Source organism: Gossypium hirsutum, chromosome A05, assembly GCF_007990345.1.
Source record: "Gossypium hirsutum isolate 1008001.06 chromosome A05, Gossypium_hirsutum_v2.1, whole genome shotgun sequence".
Taxonomy (NCBI): Eukaryota; Viridiplantae; Streptophyta; class Magnoliopsida; order Malvales; family Malvaceae; genus Gossypium; species Gossypium hirsutum.
This window is the reverse complement of record NC_053428.1, coordinates 5,527,888-5,540,486: the sequence shown is the minus strand read 5'-3', so window position 1 is coordinate 5,540,486 and position 12,599 is coordinate 5,527,888. Positions and strand designations below refer to the sequence as shown.

The 12,599-nt window shown below is 36.3% G+C and overlaps 3 protein-coding genes across 4 annotated transcripts; 2 read left to right on the top strand and 1 right to left on the bottom strand.

The window, feature by feature from the left end:
* Window positions 1-321: 321 nt before the first annotated feature.
* LOC107958916 (E3 ubiquitin-protein ligase KEG) lies at window positions 322-3,463 on the bottom strand. Of its 2 annotated transcripts, none has more exons than XM_016894830.2 (5): window positions 3,214-3,463; window positions 2,361-2,731; window positions 2,178-2,269; window positions 1,598-2,071; window positions 322-1,436 (listed from the first exon to the last, which is right to left on the bottom strand). In XM_016894830.2, exons 2-5 carry the CDS (start codon window positions 2,727-2,729, stop codon window positions 485-487), a joined length of 1,887 nt encoding a protein of 628 aa, XP_016750319.2. In that variant the 5' UTR covers window positions 2,730-2,731; window positions 3,214-3,463; the 3' UTR covers window positions 322-484. The 2 variants fall into 2 exon arrangements, with proteins under 2 accessions (XP_016750319.2, XP_016750320.2); XM_016894831.2 differs by having other exon boundaries at window positions 2,361-2,758; window positions 3,214-3,457.
* A 449-nt stretch (window positions 3,464-3,912) lies between these two features.
* On the top strand, window positions 3,913-7,007 carry LOC107961368 (probable cyclic nucleotide-gated ion channel 6). Its single transcript, XM_016897518.2, has 5 exons — window positions 3,913-3,924; window positions 4,207-4,349; window positions 5,299-5,410; window positions 5,528-5,764; window positions 6,150-7,007. The coding sequence occupies exons 1-5, from the start codon at window positions 3,913-3,915 to the stop codon at window positions 6,846-6,848; spliced, it is 1,203 nt and encodes a 400-aa protein (XP_016753007.2). The 3' UTR covers window positions 6,849-7,007.
* A 1,500-nt stretch (window positions 7,008-8,507) lies between these two features.
* LOC107960820 (MDIS1-interacting receptor like kinase 2) lies at window positions 8,508-12,106 on the top strand. Its single transcript, XM_016897092.2, has 2 exons — window positions 8,508-11,412; window positions 11,527-12,106. The coding sequence occupies exons 1-2, from the start codon at window positions 9,105-9,107 to the stop codon at window positions 11,673-11,675; spliced, it is 2,457 nt and encodes an 818-aa protein (XP_016752581.2). The 5' UTR covers window positions 8,508-9,104; the 3' UTR covers window positions 11,676-12,106.
* Window positions 12,107-12,599: the final 493 nt, after the last annotated feature.

Below are 12,599 nucleotides of genomic sequence, written 5' to 3'. Positions count from 1 at the left end.
AAGCCGGTGCGACTAAATTACGGCAGCAGACAGTGGGGTGGTAATTTCTGTAGCCTTTTCTGGACGCAGATTTACACAATAATATGTAGTCTTTTTTGAACGATGGTATCTCAAGCTGAGCAATTCTGTTGCAAATACAAGGGGTATTTGAGCTCCCTTTATCATCGAAGCTGAATGAAAGGGCTATTACTTAAACTGCGCCAGTTGTTTCTTTATTTGGAGGCCGAAGGAAAGTCAAACCATTTAGATCATGCACTTCAGTGACATTTCTAGAAAGCATATACAGACTATAATAATCACAAGATTTAGATCAGCTGAATATATGCAGAACAAAGATACTATGCACTAAAATATGATTATAGATGATTGAGATGTTTACAATAAGAAGTTTGTGGTAAATAACCAATTATAGTTGTAACAGTTTCCTACTGTAAATCAACAGAGTTAGAAGATGCTTCTTGGGTATATGGAGTGGACCAGGAAACTATCGAGCAGCACCTTCCCCAAAAAGAATATTTGCCACGGGAGGTGGAAGCCATGCTGGGTTGCCACTGCCTGCATGATCCATATGTTGGACATCATTATGAATCACACTGCTCTGTCGCTTTGCTTTTGACCTCCCAATTCTCTTTCCAACAAATGATCCCATCTTCATTGCTGTAAATAGACCCAATGCAATCAGGAGTGGCCTCACAGCCCAGTGAAAATCCTCAAGATGTTGATACTTTTTCACCACTCCTGGACAATTCTTAAAGGAAACCACTTCCACTTCAGCTGGATCAGCCAAAAAATCGCCAAGTTCCTCTCCGAAAGTTAATCTACCTGGGAACTTGACAACAAGGCATCCGTTTGGTAGGATCCAGCAAATTTTCCCAGTAGCCCACATACCTCCTCTTTTGCGAGGCCAAGCAAAGCGCGGACTAAGCACATTAGATTTCAGCTTAACAAACTGACCAATGCAGCAAGTTTCCGCCATCTGAAATTGTGAAGAACTTCCCTTCCAAAGAGTTTCTAATCCTATGAACCCAACAGCAACATTTCCATCACGGTCAATGTAATGAAGAATACCCACTGGCGAGTGCCTTTTGTCTTCCTCCTTCAAACGTACCCAGTCCCCAGCTGCTAAGCCAAAAGTAACCCTCTCCAGTGTCGAAACACTAACTCTTAACGGATCATGAATACCATGAATCTTCACCAAAACAAAACCATCTCGATCGGTGCTATATTCTACACCCACCACATTTCCTTCTGGGACATCCATATTTTCAGGTTTGCAGGAGTTAGATGGCTTTCTGGAACGCACAGTGTCACCCACTAGCAAATGATCCTTTGAAAGAAACCACTCTGTGTAGCCAGTGGTGCTATGTTTTCTGTCTGATACGATTGTGCTCCCAAGATCTGTCCAACGCCCATCATCTTCACCTCCATTCTCTGAGCTGAACAAGAGGTCAATTAGCTCAACATATGAACAATCAACAATGTCATTTAAAATTGCTGTTACATGGGAAGCTTTGATAAATTTCCACTGCACTGCATATTATAGAGAACAGACCTCATTTCTATCTTAAACTGCCATATAGACATAAAAGATGCCTACCTTTTAAACACATGCAATATGTCTTTCATTAAAGGACGGCTTCTGAAGTCATACTCGAAGCAGCCAAGAAGAACTTTCTCAACTGCAGGAGGAAGACCACTAGGAATAAGTGGTTTCTCCTGTTTTCTGACAACCAGGTCATAAATTTCATCAGCTGATTTCCCATGCCAAGGAACAATACCAGTGAGCATCTCCACAATGCTGCATGCGAATCCCCACAAATCAGTCTCAAATGATATTGGACCTCTTATTTCTGGTTGCCACTGTTCCGGAGCCATGTAATTGGGGGTTCCAAGCCTGTGTGTCATATCTGAGCTGGGCAATCGAATTCCTAGTAATAGATATGGAATACCAATATCCCCTAGAACAGCTTGGTCAGTTTCATTAAGAAGAAAGTTAAAAGGTTTAAGGTTCAGAACCAAAATCCCTTGCAAGTGCAGTTCCAAAATCCCTTGTGCTAAATTGATCCCATACCTGCAAACATTAGACGCAGTAAATGTAAATTCACTACTCAGCTGCTATCTTAAGCATTAACAATAAAAAGAACGAGACATAATCTTCCATCTATCGAGTACATCACCTCAAAATGTTAGGCAACGGAAGCTTTCCTCCCTTAAGGCGAGTCATTTTATCACCAATGGATCCCTCATAAAATTTCATAACAATACATATCTGCAGGTAAAGTAAACAAAACTCATTTCTTAACAAGATAATCAACTTTCATCTTGAAATCAAAATCATCTATATTAGCTGCAACACCCACCTTTCCACCTATAATAGAAATTCCCTGAAAAGAACAAATATTATTCACACCTTGGCACTTGGAATATAAATCATCAAACTTATCCAGCAAAGTCCTCATATCATCCTGCTTAACTGGATGCAGCATCTTGATGGCAACTTCATGGTACTGATGATCATATTCGTTAGTCGAACGATGATAAGTTGCTAACCAAACATCGCCAAAAGGCCCCCTCCCAATTCTATGCCTAAGTTTCAATACTGAAGGTTCAATCCTCGGAATTCTCAAATTCGAAGCAGAAACCACGGTTCTAGGTTGCTCATCATCACCTTCAATGAAGTCATACTCAGAGAAACTGACGGACAGAGCGTCAACGACTTTCCCAGCCATTCCTTCAATCCCCCCCCCAAAAGAAAAACCTTTAGAAAATACCCATCAAAGGAAAAACATAATACATGCTAACTGACATTAAAACCATGAATTCACAAAGCATCAAATACGATCTTAAAGAATAGTGATATGTTAAGGTGGTACTTGTTTACGGTAATCTACAATAAAGAATAAATTTAGCTTTTTTTCCCCTCCAATTATTAATAAAACTTCGTCAACACAAGTAGAAAAAGGAATCATAATAAGCTACCAAAAAAAGAATTTAAACGAATATTCCGATCGAACTTTTTTTTTTAAATTTTGTTCTTCTTTTATATTCATTCATTCGTTTCTTTTTTTTTTCCTTTGCACAAGGAATCAGCTGAAGAAAAGTCGTTTTCAATTCCTAAGAGAACCAAAAAATGAAAAATAACAACAATAATAAAAGGAGATGGAGCAGATGAATAACCATACTTGAAGAGACAAGCTTCATGGTAGAACTTACCTTAACTAAGACCAGATTCGATCGGCTTCTAAAAGGATAACAGTTGAAAGAGTACGGTTTTGAGTTATCGACGAATTAAGATGAGAGAGGGAAAAAAAAACGAGAATCTTTGAGATATTTAAAGCGGAAATTTGACAAATAATTAGTGGGAAAATTGAAGGGAGAGTGAAGAGTGTGGGAAAGAAAGTGAGAAGTTTTTGCTTCGGAATCTAAAATGGCAGAAAAAGAAAATCAGGAATATCGCCCAAAGTGGATAATTGTTATGGGTTTTAATGATATTTTCTAAATTTTGTTTTAAGTTATATTAAAAATAAAAAATAAAATTATAGACCAATGATTAACAAAACTTATTGGGTTATTTATTAATTAGCCAATTTTGGTCAATAGAGAGCTTCAATCAAAGCTTATATCCCTAAAAACAATACTAACTTCCAATCTTTATTTCTTTTTTTAAATTTTGATGAACAGATATAAACTAACAATAATATTTTTAATCACTATCATAATTAATAAACTTTTTATACTAGCCTTTTTGTTTCCTGTAATAAAAGGGACTTTAATGTTAAAATTTACAAGTTTTGAATCAAATAATTATTTATTTAGTTTGTAAATTTGTTTTGAAATAACTCCATATAAAAAATAAATAAATAAAAAAAATTTCCCTTTTCTTTTTCCACGTTCTTAGTGATTTGATTACCAATGTATCGTCCTGTATCTTTAAAACTTAAATTATCAAAATTAAATAAATATTAGAAAGAAAAGAAAGAACTTTTGTTTAGAGGGAAATCGTAATCATAACAAAATTAAAGAGACAGATTTGATGATTTGTTAAGAGGGAATCAACAATCAAGGAATGAGAAAACAGATAATTGATTTTGTGGCAAAATTATATTTTTGGTTCCGCTTATTAAGTCAATGCTAAAAGGCGAAAGGGATGAATAATCTTCCTTGAACTGCAAGTTAATTTTTTTGAAGACTACAAAGACATGACAGCGATTACTTCAACAAATCACCTTTAAGGTGTTTTGTAAGCTACAAGTTAAAATAACTGCAGGCCACTGGGGATTAACATTTGGGCGAACCAGCCTGCTGTTTCGTTTTCTTGGGCATCCGAGTTTATGTTTGCTCTGGTTATGGTGAGAATTATATACCAAATGATACACAATCAAATTCGTTTTGTTCTTGATTGTGAAAAGTATTATTTTTGGTTCATTATTAAATAATTAAATTCAGAAGACCTCAAATTTGTGTGTGTTTGATTGCTCAATTGAGATGGACTGACATTGGTTTATAGATGAATTTAAACTACCAGTCAGAGAGGATTATAAATATTTTAACTGTGTATAGTAAGCCGCCAATTCACATATTGAGGTTCTTTCTATCATGTTACCCCAAAAAACAGTTAAGCAACTCGAGAAACTGGGCTTATCTCATTTTTTCATCCTACATTACATTGGGCTATGTATTGGATAGTTTGAGGAATGAAAGTGGGCTTGAGCCCATAAAAACAACATCTTCGTAATCCAATCTGCTAATGCACGACTTGATCCCCATGCAAAATTTATTTTCGTCGTAAGCTCTAGAGTGACTTGAAATTTTTATTTTGCAATAATTAACTTTTTGCTTTCAGTACAGGAGTGTTGGAGAAAATTTTGGTATACAAGGTTTTTATGCCTGTTACCCTTTGTGTTTTTAATACTTGATATTTGGTTATTAGATCAGCAAGCCTACTCTCCTCAATGTGATAATTCAGTTATTTGTGATTATACATTCTATATGCTTGTGTTTATCATATTCTGAGCAAAACTTTACTCAGCTTTTTCATTTTTTAAGAACTCTTTTCTAAGGTGCCTGTAGTCTGTAGTGTAGATTGTCGGATGTCTCTGTACCTACACATGTATAAAATATAATCTTGTGCTGGACATTCAAGAAAATCGAAAATATGTTGTATGACAGAAGGCATTGTTAACTATCGATTAAATTTCAGCTAATATATCATGCCAAAATGAATAAATTATGTAAATGATGCATGTGTCTCTCTGATATTTATCTTTTATAAAAACTAAACCATCAATTCCTTTGCAGTACCCTTGGCCAGGGGCTTCAAACTAGTACCTATCCTGGTGAGGTTATATTCTCCATAGCACTTGCAATTTTTGGACTCATCCTCTTTGCACTGCTGATCGGAAACATGCAGGTGAATTTTGGACTTGATCTCATGCTTTATCTAATTAATGACTAAGTTGAGTGAAACTCTTGAAGCACCTGATCCAATGATCTTCTGGAAATGCGGTTGCTTTCATGTTATAAACAGACTTATCTTCAATCTCTTACAATTCGGCTAGAAGAAATGAGGATCAAAAGGCGTGACTCAGAACAGTGGATGCATCATCGGATGCTTCCCCAGGATCTTAGGGAACAGGTAAGACGGTATGACCAATACAAGTGGTTGGAAACACGTGGTGTCGATGAAGAAAGCCTGGTTCAGAGCCTTCCAAAGGATCTGAGGAGGGATATCAAGAGGCACCTCTGTCTGGCTTTGGTTAGAAGGGTAAATTCTTTTCCTTTCTCTTTTTCACATCTCAGTCATTTATTTTTCTGTTTTAATTTGGTTTGCGGTGTCTTTTCTATTAGTAGTAGTGAGAAATACTAAGTTGTGGATTGTTTGTGCAATACAATACCATGACTGTTATTCCCTAGTAAATTCTCATGATTGTATTATGTATGTAACTTGATTGCTAATGGGTTATAGATTTTTAGTGGATTTTCTGGTAAATAGTCCTGAAATTTTTGTGCTCTTATTTCGTGATCTCAGTTCAGTTTATATTTGCATAGCGAATTAGTCTTTATCTTCAACTTTTGTTGTCGTTTTCCAACTGGCCTCCAATAGTTTATTGGTCTCTAATATTTTGTAACTGCCTTACTTCATTTTGTAGGTTCCTTTGTTTGAGAATATGGACGAGAGGTTGCTTGATGCCATTTGTGAACGGCTTAAACCATGCTTGTTTACCGATAGGACTTACATAGTTCGAGAAGGGGATCCAGTTGATGAGATGCTTTTTATTATTCGTGGCCGCCTTGAGAGTGTAACGACAGATGGTGGGAGGAGTGGGTTTTTCAACCGCAGTTTGCTGAAAGAAGGAGATTTCTGTGGAGAGGAACTTCTAACATGGGCATTGGACCCCAAATCCGGTGCTAACCTTCCAACATCTACTCGGACGGTGAAGGCTTTGACTGAGGTTGAGGCTTTTGCCCTTATAGCTGAGGAGTTAAAATTTGTGGCGAGTCAATTCAGGCGTCTTCACAGTAGACAGGTGCAACATACATTCCGTTTTCATTCACAGCAGTGGAGGACCTGGGCAGCTTGCTTTATCCAAGCTGCTTGGCGGCGTTATTCCAAGAGAAAGATTATGGAACTGCGTAGGAAGGAAGAAGAGGAAGCAGAAGGGTCAGATGGAAACCGTAGTAACAGTGGTGGAGGTTCATACAGCCTTGGTGCCACTTTCTTGGCTTCTAAGTTTGCAGCAAATGCTCTTCGTGGCATTCATCGAAACCGGAATGCTAAGAGTGCCAAGGAGCTGGTGAAGCTACAGAAGCCTCCTGAGCCTGACTTCGCTGCTGAAGATGCAGATTGATACGTTACCGCTAATTTTGAGAGTTAAAATACTGTTAGTTTCTTCTAATTGTACTTTGCTTGAAGATTAAAAACAATGTATAATACAAACACACTCCAGTTCGGAATTGCAATTGGAAAGCTTGATGGAAGAAATGTCAAAGCTTGCTTGCTGCATTAAGACAATGAATTCCCATATTTACTTCCCATTTCCTAAGCCACTTATAAAATAGAATATTCAGGCCCGTAATTTCGTTCCAATTGTCTCTACAAGTTGCAGTGTGATGGTGATGAAACATATGTTCAGATTTTGGTGACCTTACCAGAAGGAACTTTTGCTAATGAAAAAATCGTTTCCAATGTTAGATGATGATTGGATTCTTTTCAGGAGTGGATTCAGGGGCTGTCTTGAAGCTTGGTCTTCCTTCCAAGTGATACACTTTTCAACAGTTGGGATGTAGGTCCCGAAACAAATATCAATGGTCAGTCAGCACCTTAGTTCACGAAAAAGCTTGACAGTTGACATGACATAACGCTTCTTCCGGGAGACCCAAAAGTAACAATGACTTGGACTATTCCAAGGGACTGGAAAATTCTTGAATCGAACGAGTAGGATATGAAACACCTGGCGACCAGCATACTGTACAACCCCAATAAACACGAAGAAATGGGGAACACAAAAGTACGGTAGCTATAAATGTGGGTTTTTTACTTAAATAATTAAAAAAATTAAATATTGAAATAAATTATCAATTGGATTATATATAAAAATAATTTTTTTGGGCCGTGTCTATCTGACAGACACAACCATTTTTTTATATTAAAATTATTTTTTTTTTATTTTTTTTAAAAATTATTATTTTATGGGTGACACCTTTCTCATAAGCGTCACTGCTTGTATTTTTTTCCTAAATCAATATATGATCCGTGTAAATATACGAAAATAATATGGGGGTAGGTGGTGCCTATCTGGTAGACGCGATTGATGAAGCCTATCTCACAATCGCGAATGGTTGAGCAAAATAACTATAATTTTTTTTTAAATTTACCTTATTAAAAACTCACAAAACACAATAATTTATAATAAATTACTAACAAAATATTTAACAAAATAATTTTACATTACTAAAAACTCAACAAATACTAAACTAAACACAACAATTTATAATATAATCTTAAATTATTAATAAATTAATTTTAGAATAATTACAAAACAAAACAATTTATAACATAACACTAAATTATTGACAAATTAATTTTAAAATAATTATAAAAAACAAAAAAATTTACATTCTTACAAAATATTAACTTAAAACCATAAACACTAAACATAAACAATTTATAAATAATAATTAATAACAAAAAATATTTTCGTGTGGGGCAAACTGAGGTAGTTGCGCCTACTTGTCAAAAGCGACGAGTCTCGGATATTTTTAACTCGTATTTTAACCCGTTCACATTATTTTGACCTGTATATTTATATTTAAATACTTTTAATAAAAATAAAATAATAATATTTTATTTAAACTAAAAAAAATTAATATAAAAAGGGTGTTTGGGCGCGCATAAAAAAAACAATTTTCATATTTAATTTTTTTAAAAATTATTTAAGTAAAAAACCCTATAAATGTAATACTTAGTCTAGCTTTATAACCAGTCTGACCCACTTGTTTCCCTTTAAAGTTGGGTGTAACCAATACTTGCCCTTAAAATTTTAAGCTATGCTACCTCTTCATCATTCAGGGTCTTCTTCTTCAGCCTGCTTTTGGTTTCTTCTTTCCATTACGTTGATTCTGTTTCAGGAACTTTTAGAGAAGAAGCATCAACAAGACTGAAGGAATCGAATGCTCTTCTAAAATGGAAGGCTAGTCTTGATAATCAAAGTCAATCCTCCCTCTCTTCTTGGGATGGAAATGGCCACTGTAACTGGACTGGGATCATTTGTGACAAGTCTAGAAGGGTCAACCAGTTAAACCTTTCAAATTTCGGTTTAAAAGGTGAACTCTATGGTTTTAGCTTCTCTTCTTTCCCCAAACTTAATGTTATTGATCTCAGCTCCAATTATCTCAGGGGAACCATCCCATCAGGTGTTGGTAATCTATCTAGGTTAACATACCTGGACTTGTCTTCCAATAATATTTCTGGGTATATTCCCTTGGGAATAGGAAAGCTAAGGTCTATTTCAGAGCTTTATCTGGAAAGAAACATCCTAACAGGTTCGATCCCTCCTTCCATAGGAAACCTGACAGACCTGTCTTTTCTCTACTTACAAAAAAACATGTTCAATGGTTCTATACCTCAACAAATTGGAATGATGAAGTCCCTGTATAAACTTGCACTCTCTGACAATAATCTGGTCGGTTCTCTCCCTCCCTCTATTGGAAACTTAAGCAACTTATCTGTTCTTCGCCTTCATAACAATAAAATTTCGGGGTCCATACCAAAAGAAATTGGAATGCTGGGTCCCCTTGAAGTGATTAATTTGTCCAATAATAGTCTTACTGGTGAAATTCCTGCTTCTATAGGAAACCTGACCAAAGTATATTGTCTTTACCTTTTTGCTAACAACTTTCATGGTTCGATTCCTCAACAGATCGGAGAAATGAGATCTCTCATTGACCTTGAATTGTCACACGCAAATCTCTCGGGTTTAATCCCTGCTTCTATAGGAAACTTGAAAAAATTGTCATATCTTTACCTTCAGCTTAATACACTATCAGGATTTATTCCTTCTAGTATTGGAAACTTGACAAATCTCATTGAACTATTCCTGCATTGCAATAAGTTACAGGGCTCGATTCCTTGGGAATTAGGTAAACTCCTATCCCTTGATGAGCTACTACTGTTCGGCAACAGTCTCAGTGGTTTCATTCCAGCAGAGATGAACAATCTTACAAATTTGAAAGCTTTTGAAGTCTCTGAAAACTTCTTAATTGGCCATTTACCACAACAGGTGTGCCTTGGGGGAGTACTGGAAAGTTTTACTGCCCATGACAATTATTTCACAGGTCCAATCCCCAAGAGTTTGAAGAACTGTACCAGCTTATGCAGAGTTCGGCTTGAACACAATCAACTTATCGGGAATGTATCTGAAGAATTCGGCATATACCCGAACTTGGACTATCTTGATCTGAGTGGAAATAAATTGATTGGTGAGCTATCATCAAAATGGGGTCAGTGCCACAATCTAACAAGCCTAAGGATCTCTAACAATAATCTCTCTGGTGAAATACCCTCAGAACTTGGAAAGGCAACTCAGCTACGAGTATGTGACCTTTCTTTAAATCATCTAACTGGCGGCATTCCAAAGGAACTAGGAGAGCTAAAATTGTTGTTCAGCCTAATGCTGAATGATAATCATCTTTCAGGAAGTATTCCTCGTGAAATTGGAATCCTATCTAGTCTTGTTCATCTTAACTTGGCGGCAAACAAGTTAAATGGCTTCATTCCAATATGGTTGAGGCAGTGTGAAAATCTCTTGGAACTGAATTTGAGTGTCAATAGATTGAGTGGAGGAATTCCTTCTGAGGTTGGCAGCTTGTCTTTTCTTCAAATTCTTGATCTCAGTCAGAATTTTCTGATAGGTAAAATACCGAAGGTAGTTGGGAACTTGAAATCTTTAGAAAAGCTGAACCTCTCTCACAATAAGCTCTTCGGTTTTATTCCCTCAACTTTTGATGATATGTTAAGCTTAACATCTGTTGATGTATCCGACAATCAGTTGGAGGGTCCTCTTCCAGACAACAAGGCCTTTCGAGAGGCTTCATTTGAGGCTTTCAGAAACAACAAAGGCTTGTGCGGCAATATCACAGGTTTGGAAGTATGTTCTTCAAAATTAAGCAGTAATGTTGATCGGAAAAAGAATAGCAAAATTGTGATTGCAACTGTAGTCCCTATCTTATTCACAGTGCTTATTGTATTTGTTGTCTTTGGGATTCTTTCTTCTTCAAAACGAAGAGAAAGGAATACCGAGAACACACCAAGGGTAGTAGCAAGTGATTCTCTGTTTGAAATTTGCAACTATGATGAGAAAATGTATGAAAACATAGTTGAAGCAACTGAAGAATTTGACTCCAAATACTGCATTGGAGTTGGGGGATATGGAACTGTTTACAAGGCAGAATTGTCTGATGGTCAAATTGTTGCTGTGAAAAAACTTCACCCACTTCCAGAAGGTGGGGTGGGAGATCAGAAAGCTTTCAACAATGAGATTCGGGCCTTGACTGAACTAAGCCATTGCAATATTCTGAAACTTTATGGCTTCTGTTCCCATCCCCAACACTTGATTTTGGTATACGAGTTCTTGGAAGGGGGAAGCCTGGAGAAGATACTGAGGATTGATGAACAAACAATGGAGTTTGATTGGATTAAGAGGGTAAATGTTGTTAAAGGCATGGCTAATGCTGTGGCCTATATGCACCATGACTGCTTCCCTCCTATGGTCCATCGTGACATTTCAAGCAAGAACATTCTGCTAGATTCAGACTATGAGGCTCATGTTGCAGACTTTGGCGCTGCCCGGCTTCTTAGGCCTGATTCATCCAATTGGACCTCATTTAAAGGCACTTTTGGTTACACGGCTCCAGGTATGCTTTGTTTTCATTTCTTAAGCTACAATTATTCTGAACTTAGATAAAGTCAATTGTTAAACAGAAGCTGGAGTCATAACCATGCACTTGAGCTCGCTTTTTGTTTTGTAGAGCTTGCTTACACCATGCAAGTGAATGAAAAATGCGATGTCTTTAGTTTTGGAGTGGTGACACTGGAAACACTTATGGGAAGGCATCCTGGGGATATGGTATCTTTCCTTTCATCAGCAGTTTCTTCACTCATACCATCATGTTCATAATCAGCAACCTTCAATCATTTACTACTGAAGGATATGTTAGACCAGCGTCTTCCATCTCCTAGGGAACAAATAGCAGCGGAAGTGGTCTCCGTTGTAAAACTTGCATACATGCCACCCCACAATCTCGACCAAGTATGCAACAAGTTTCTCAGGAGCTGTCAACTCAGAATCCACCCTTGGTGAAGCAGTTTCACACAATAACAATAAGCCAACTGTTTGATTCCAGCTGTTATACATCCTGAAGCCTGGCATGAAATACTCCTCTTTTTTTTTTTTGTTCTGTTCTGATTCTTCATTTTCTTGCTTTCCCATGTTTTTATCACTTAATGTTCCAATTAGTTTGTATTATCCAAGTCTCAATTGGATTTGTCTGAATCCTACAAGACATCGACCAAAAAATAAATGGTTAGCATACTGACAGTTTTCTGCCATTTGCTTCACTTTTATGTTAGATATATATTTTTAATCTCTTGATTGATTATATATTTATCTGTGCTTTCACTTTGACGGTTTTTTTTTCGGTCTGTAAACAATTCTTGCCTCTTGCTCACTTGTATTCTTGCCCAAAGTCTTATGGTATTATAGTAATAAGCATTTTCAAAGTTAAAAATATTTTCATGGTTTTGGATTAACTTTAATTAAAATAATTAATTATAAGGATTTTTATAATTAATGTGTTGGATTAATGAATCTTATGTTTGTATTTTGTTGGTAATTGTGTTGAAAAGTGATTAAAGTCTTCATGTCAACGTTCCTAACGTGACTTGGATTAGAATCATATATAATGTTGGGTTTATATAATTTTTGGTGGGGTGTTTTCACTCAGTTAAGATATTTTTAAATTTTTAATGATTTAATTTCTTTTTATATGTTTTATCATTGCACTCAATATTTGCTGGTATTTACTAAAATTAATAATTGATA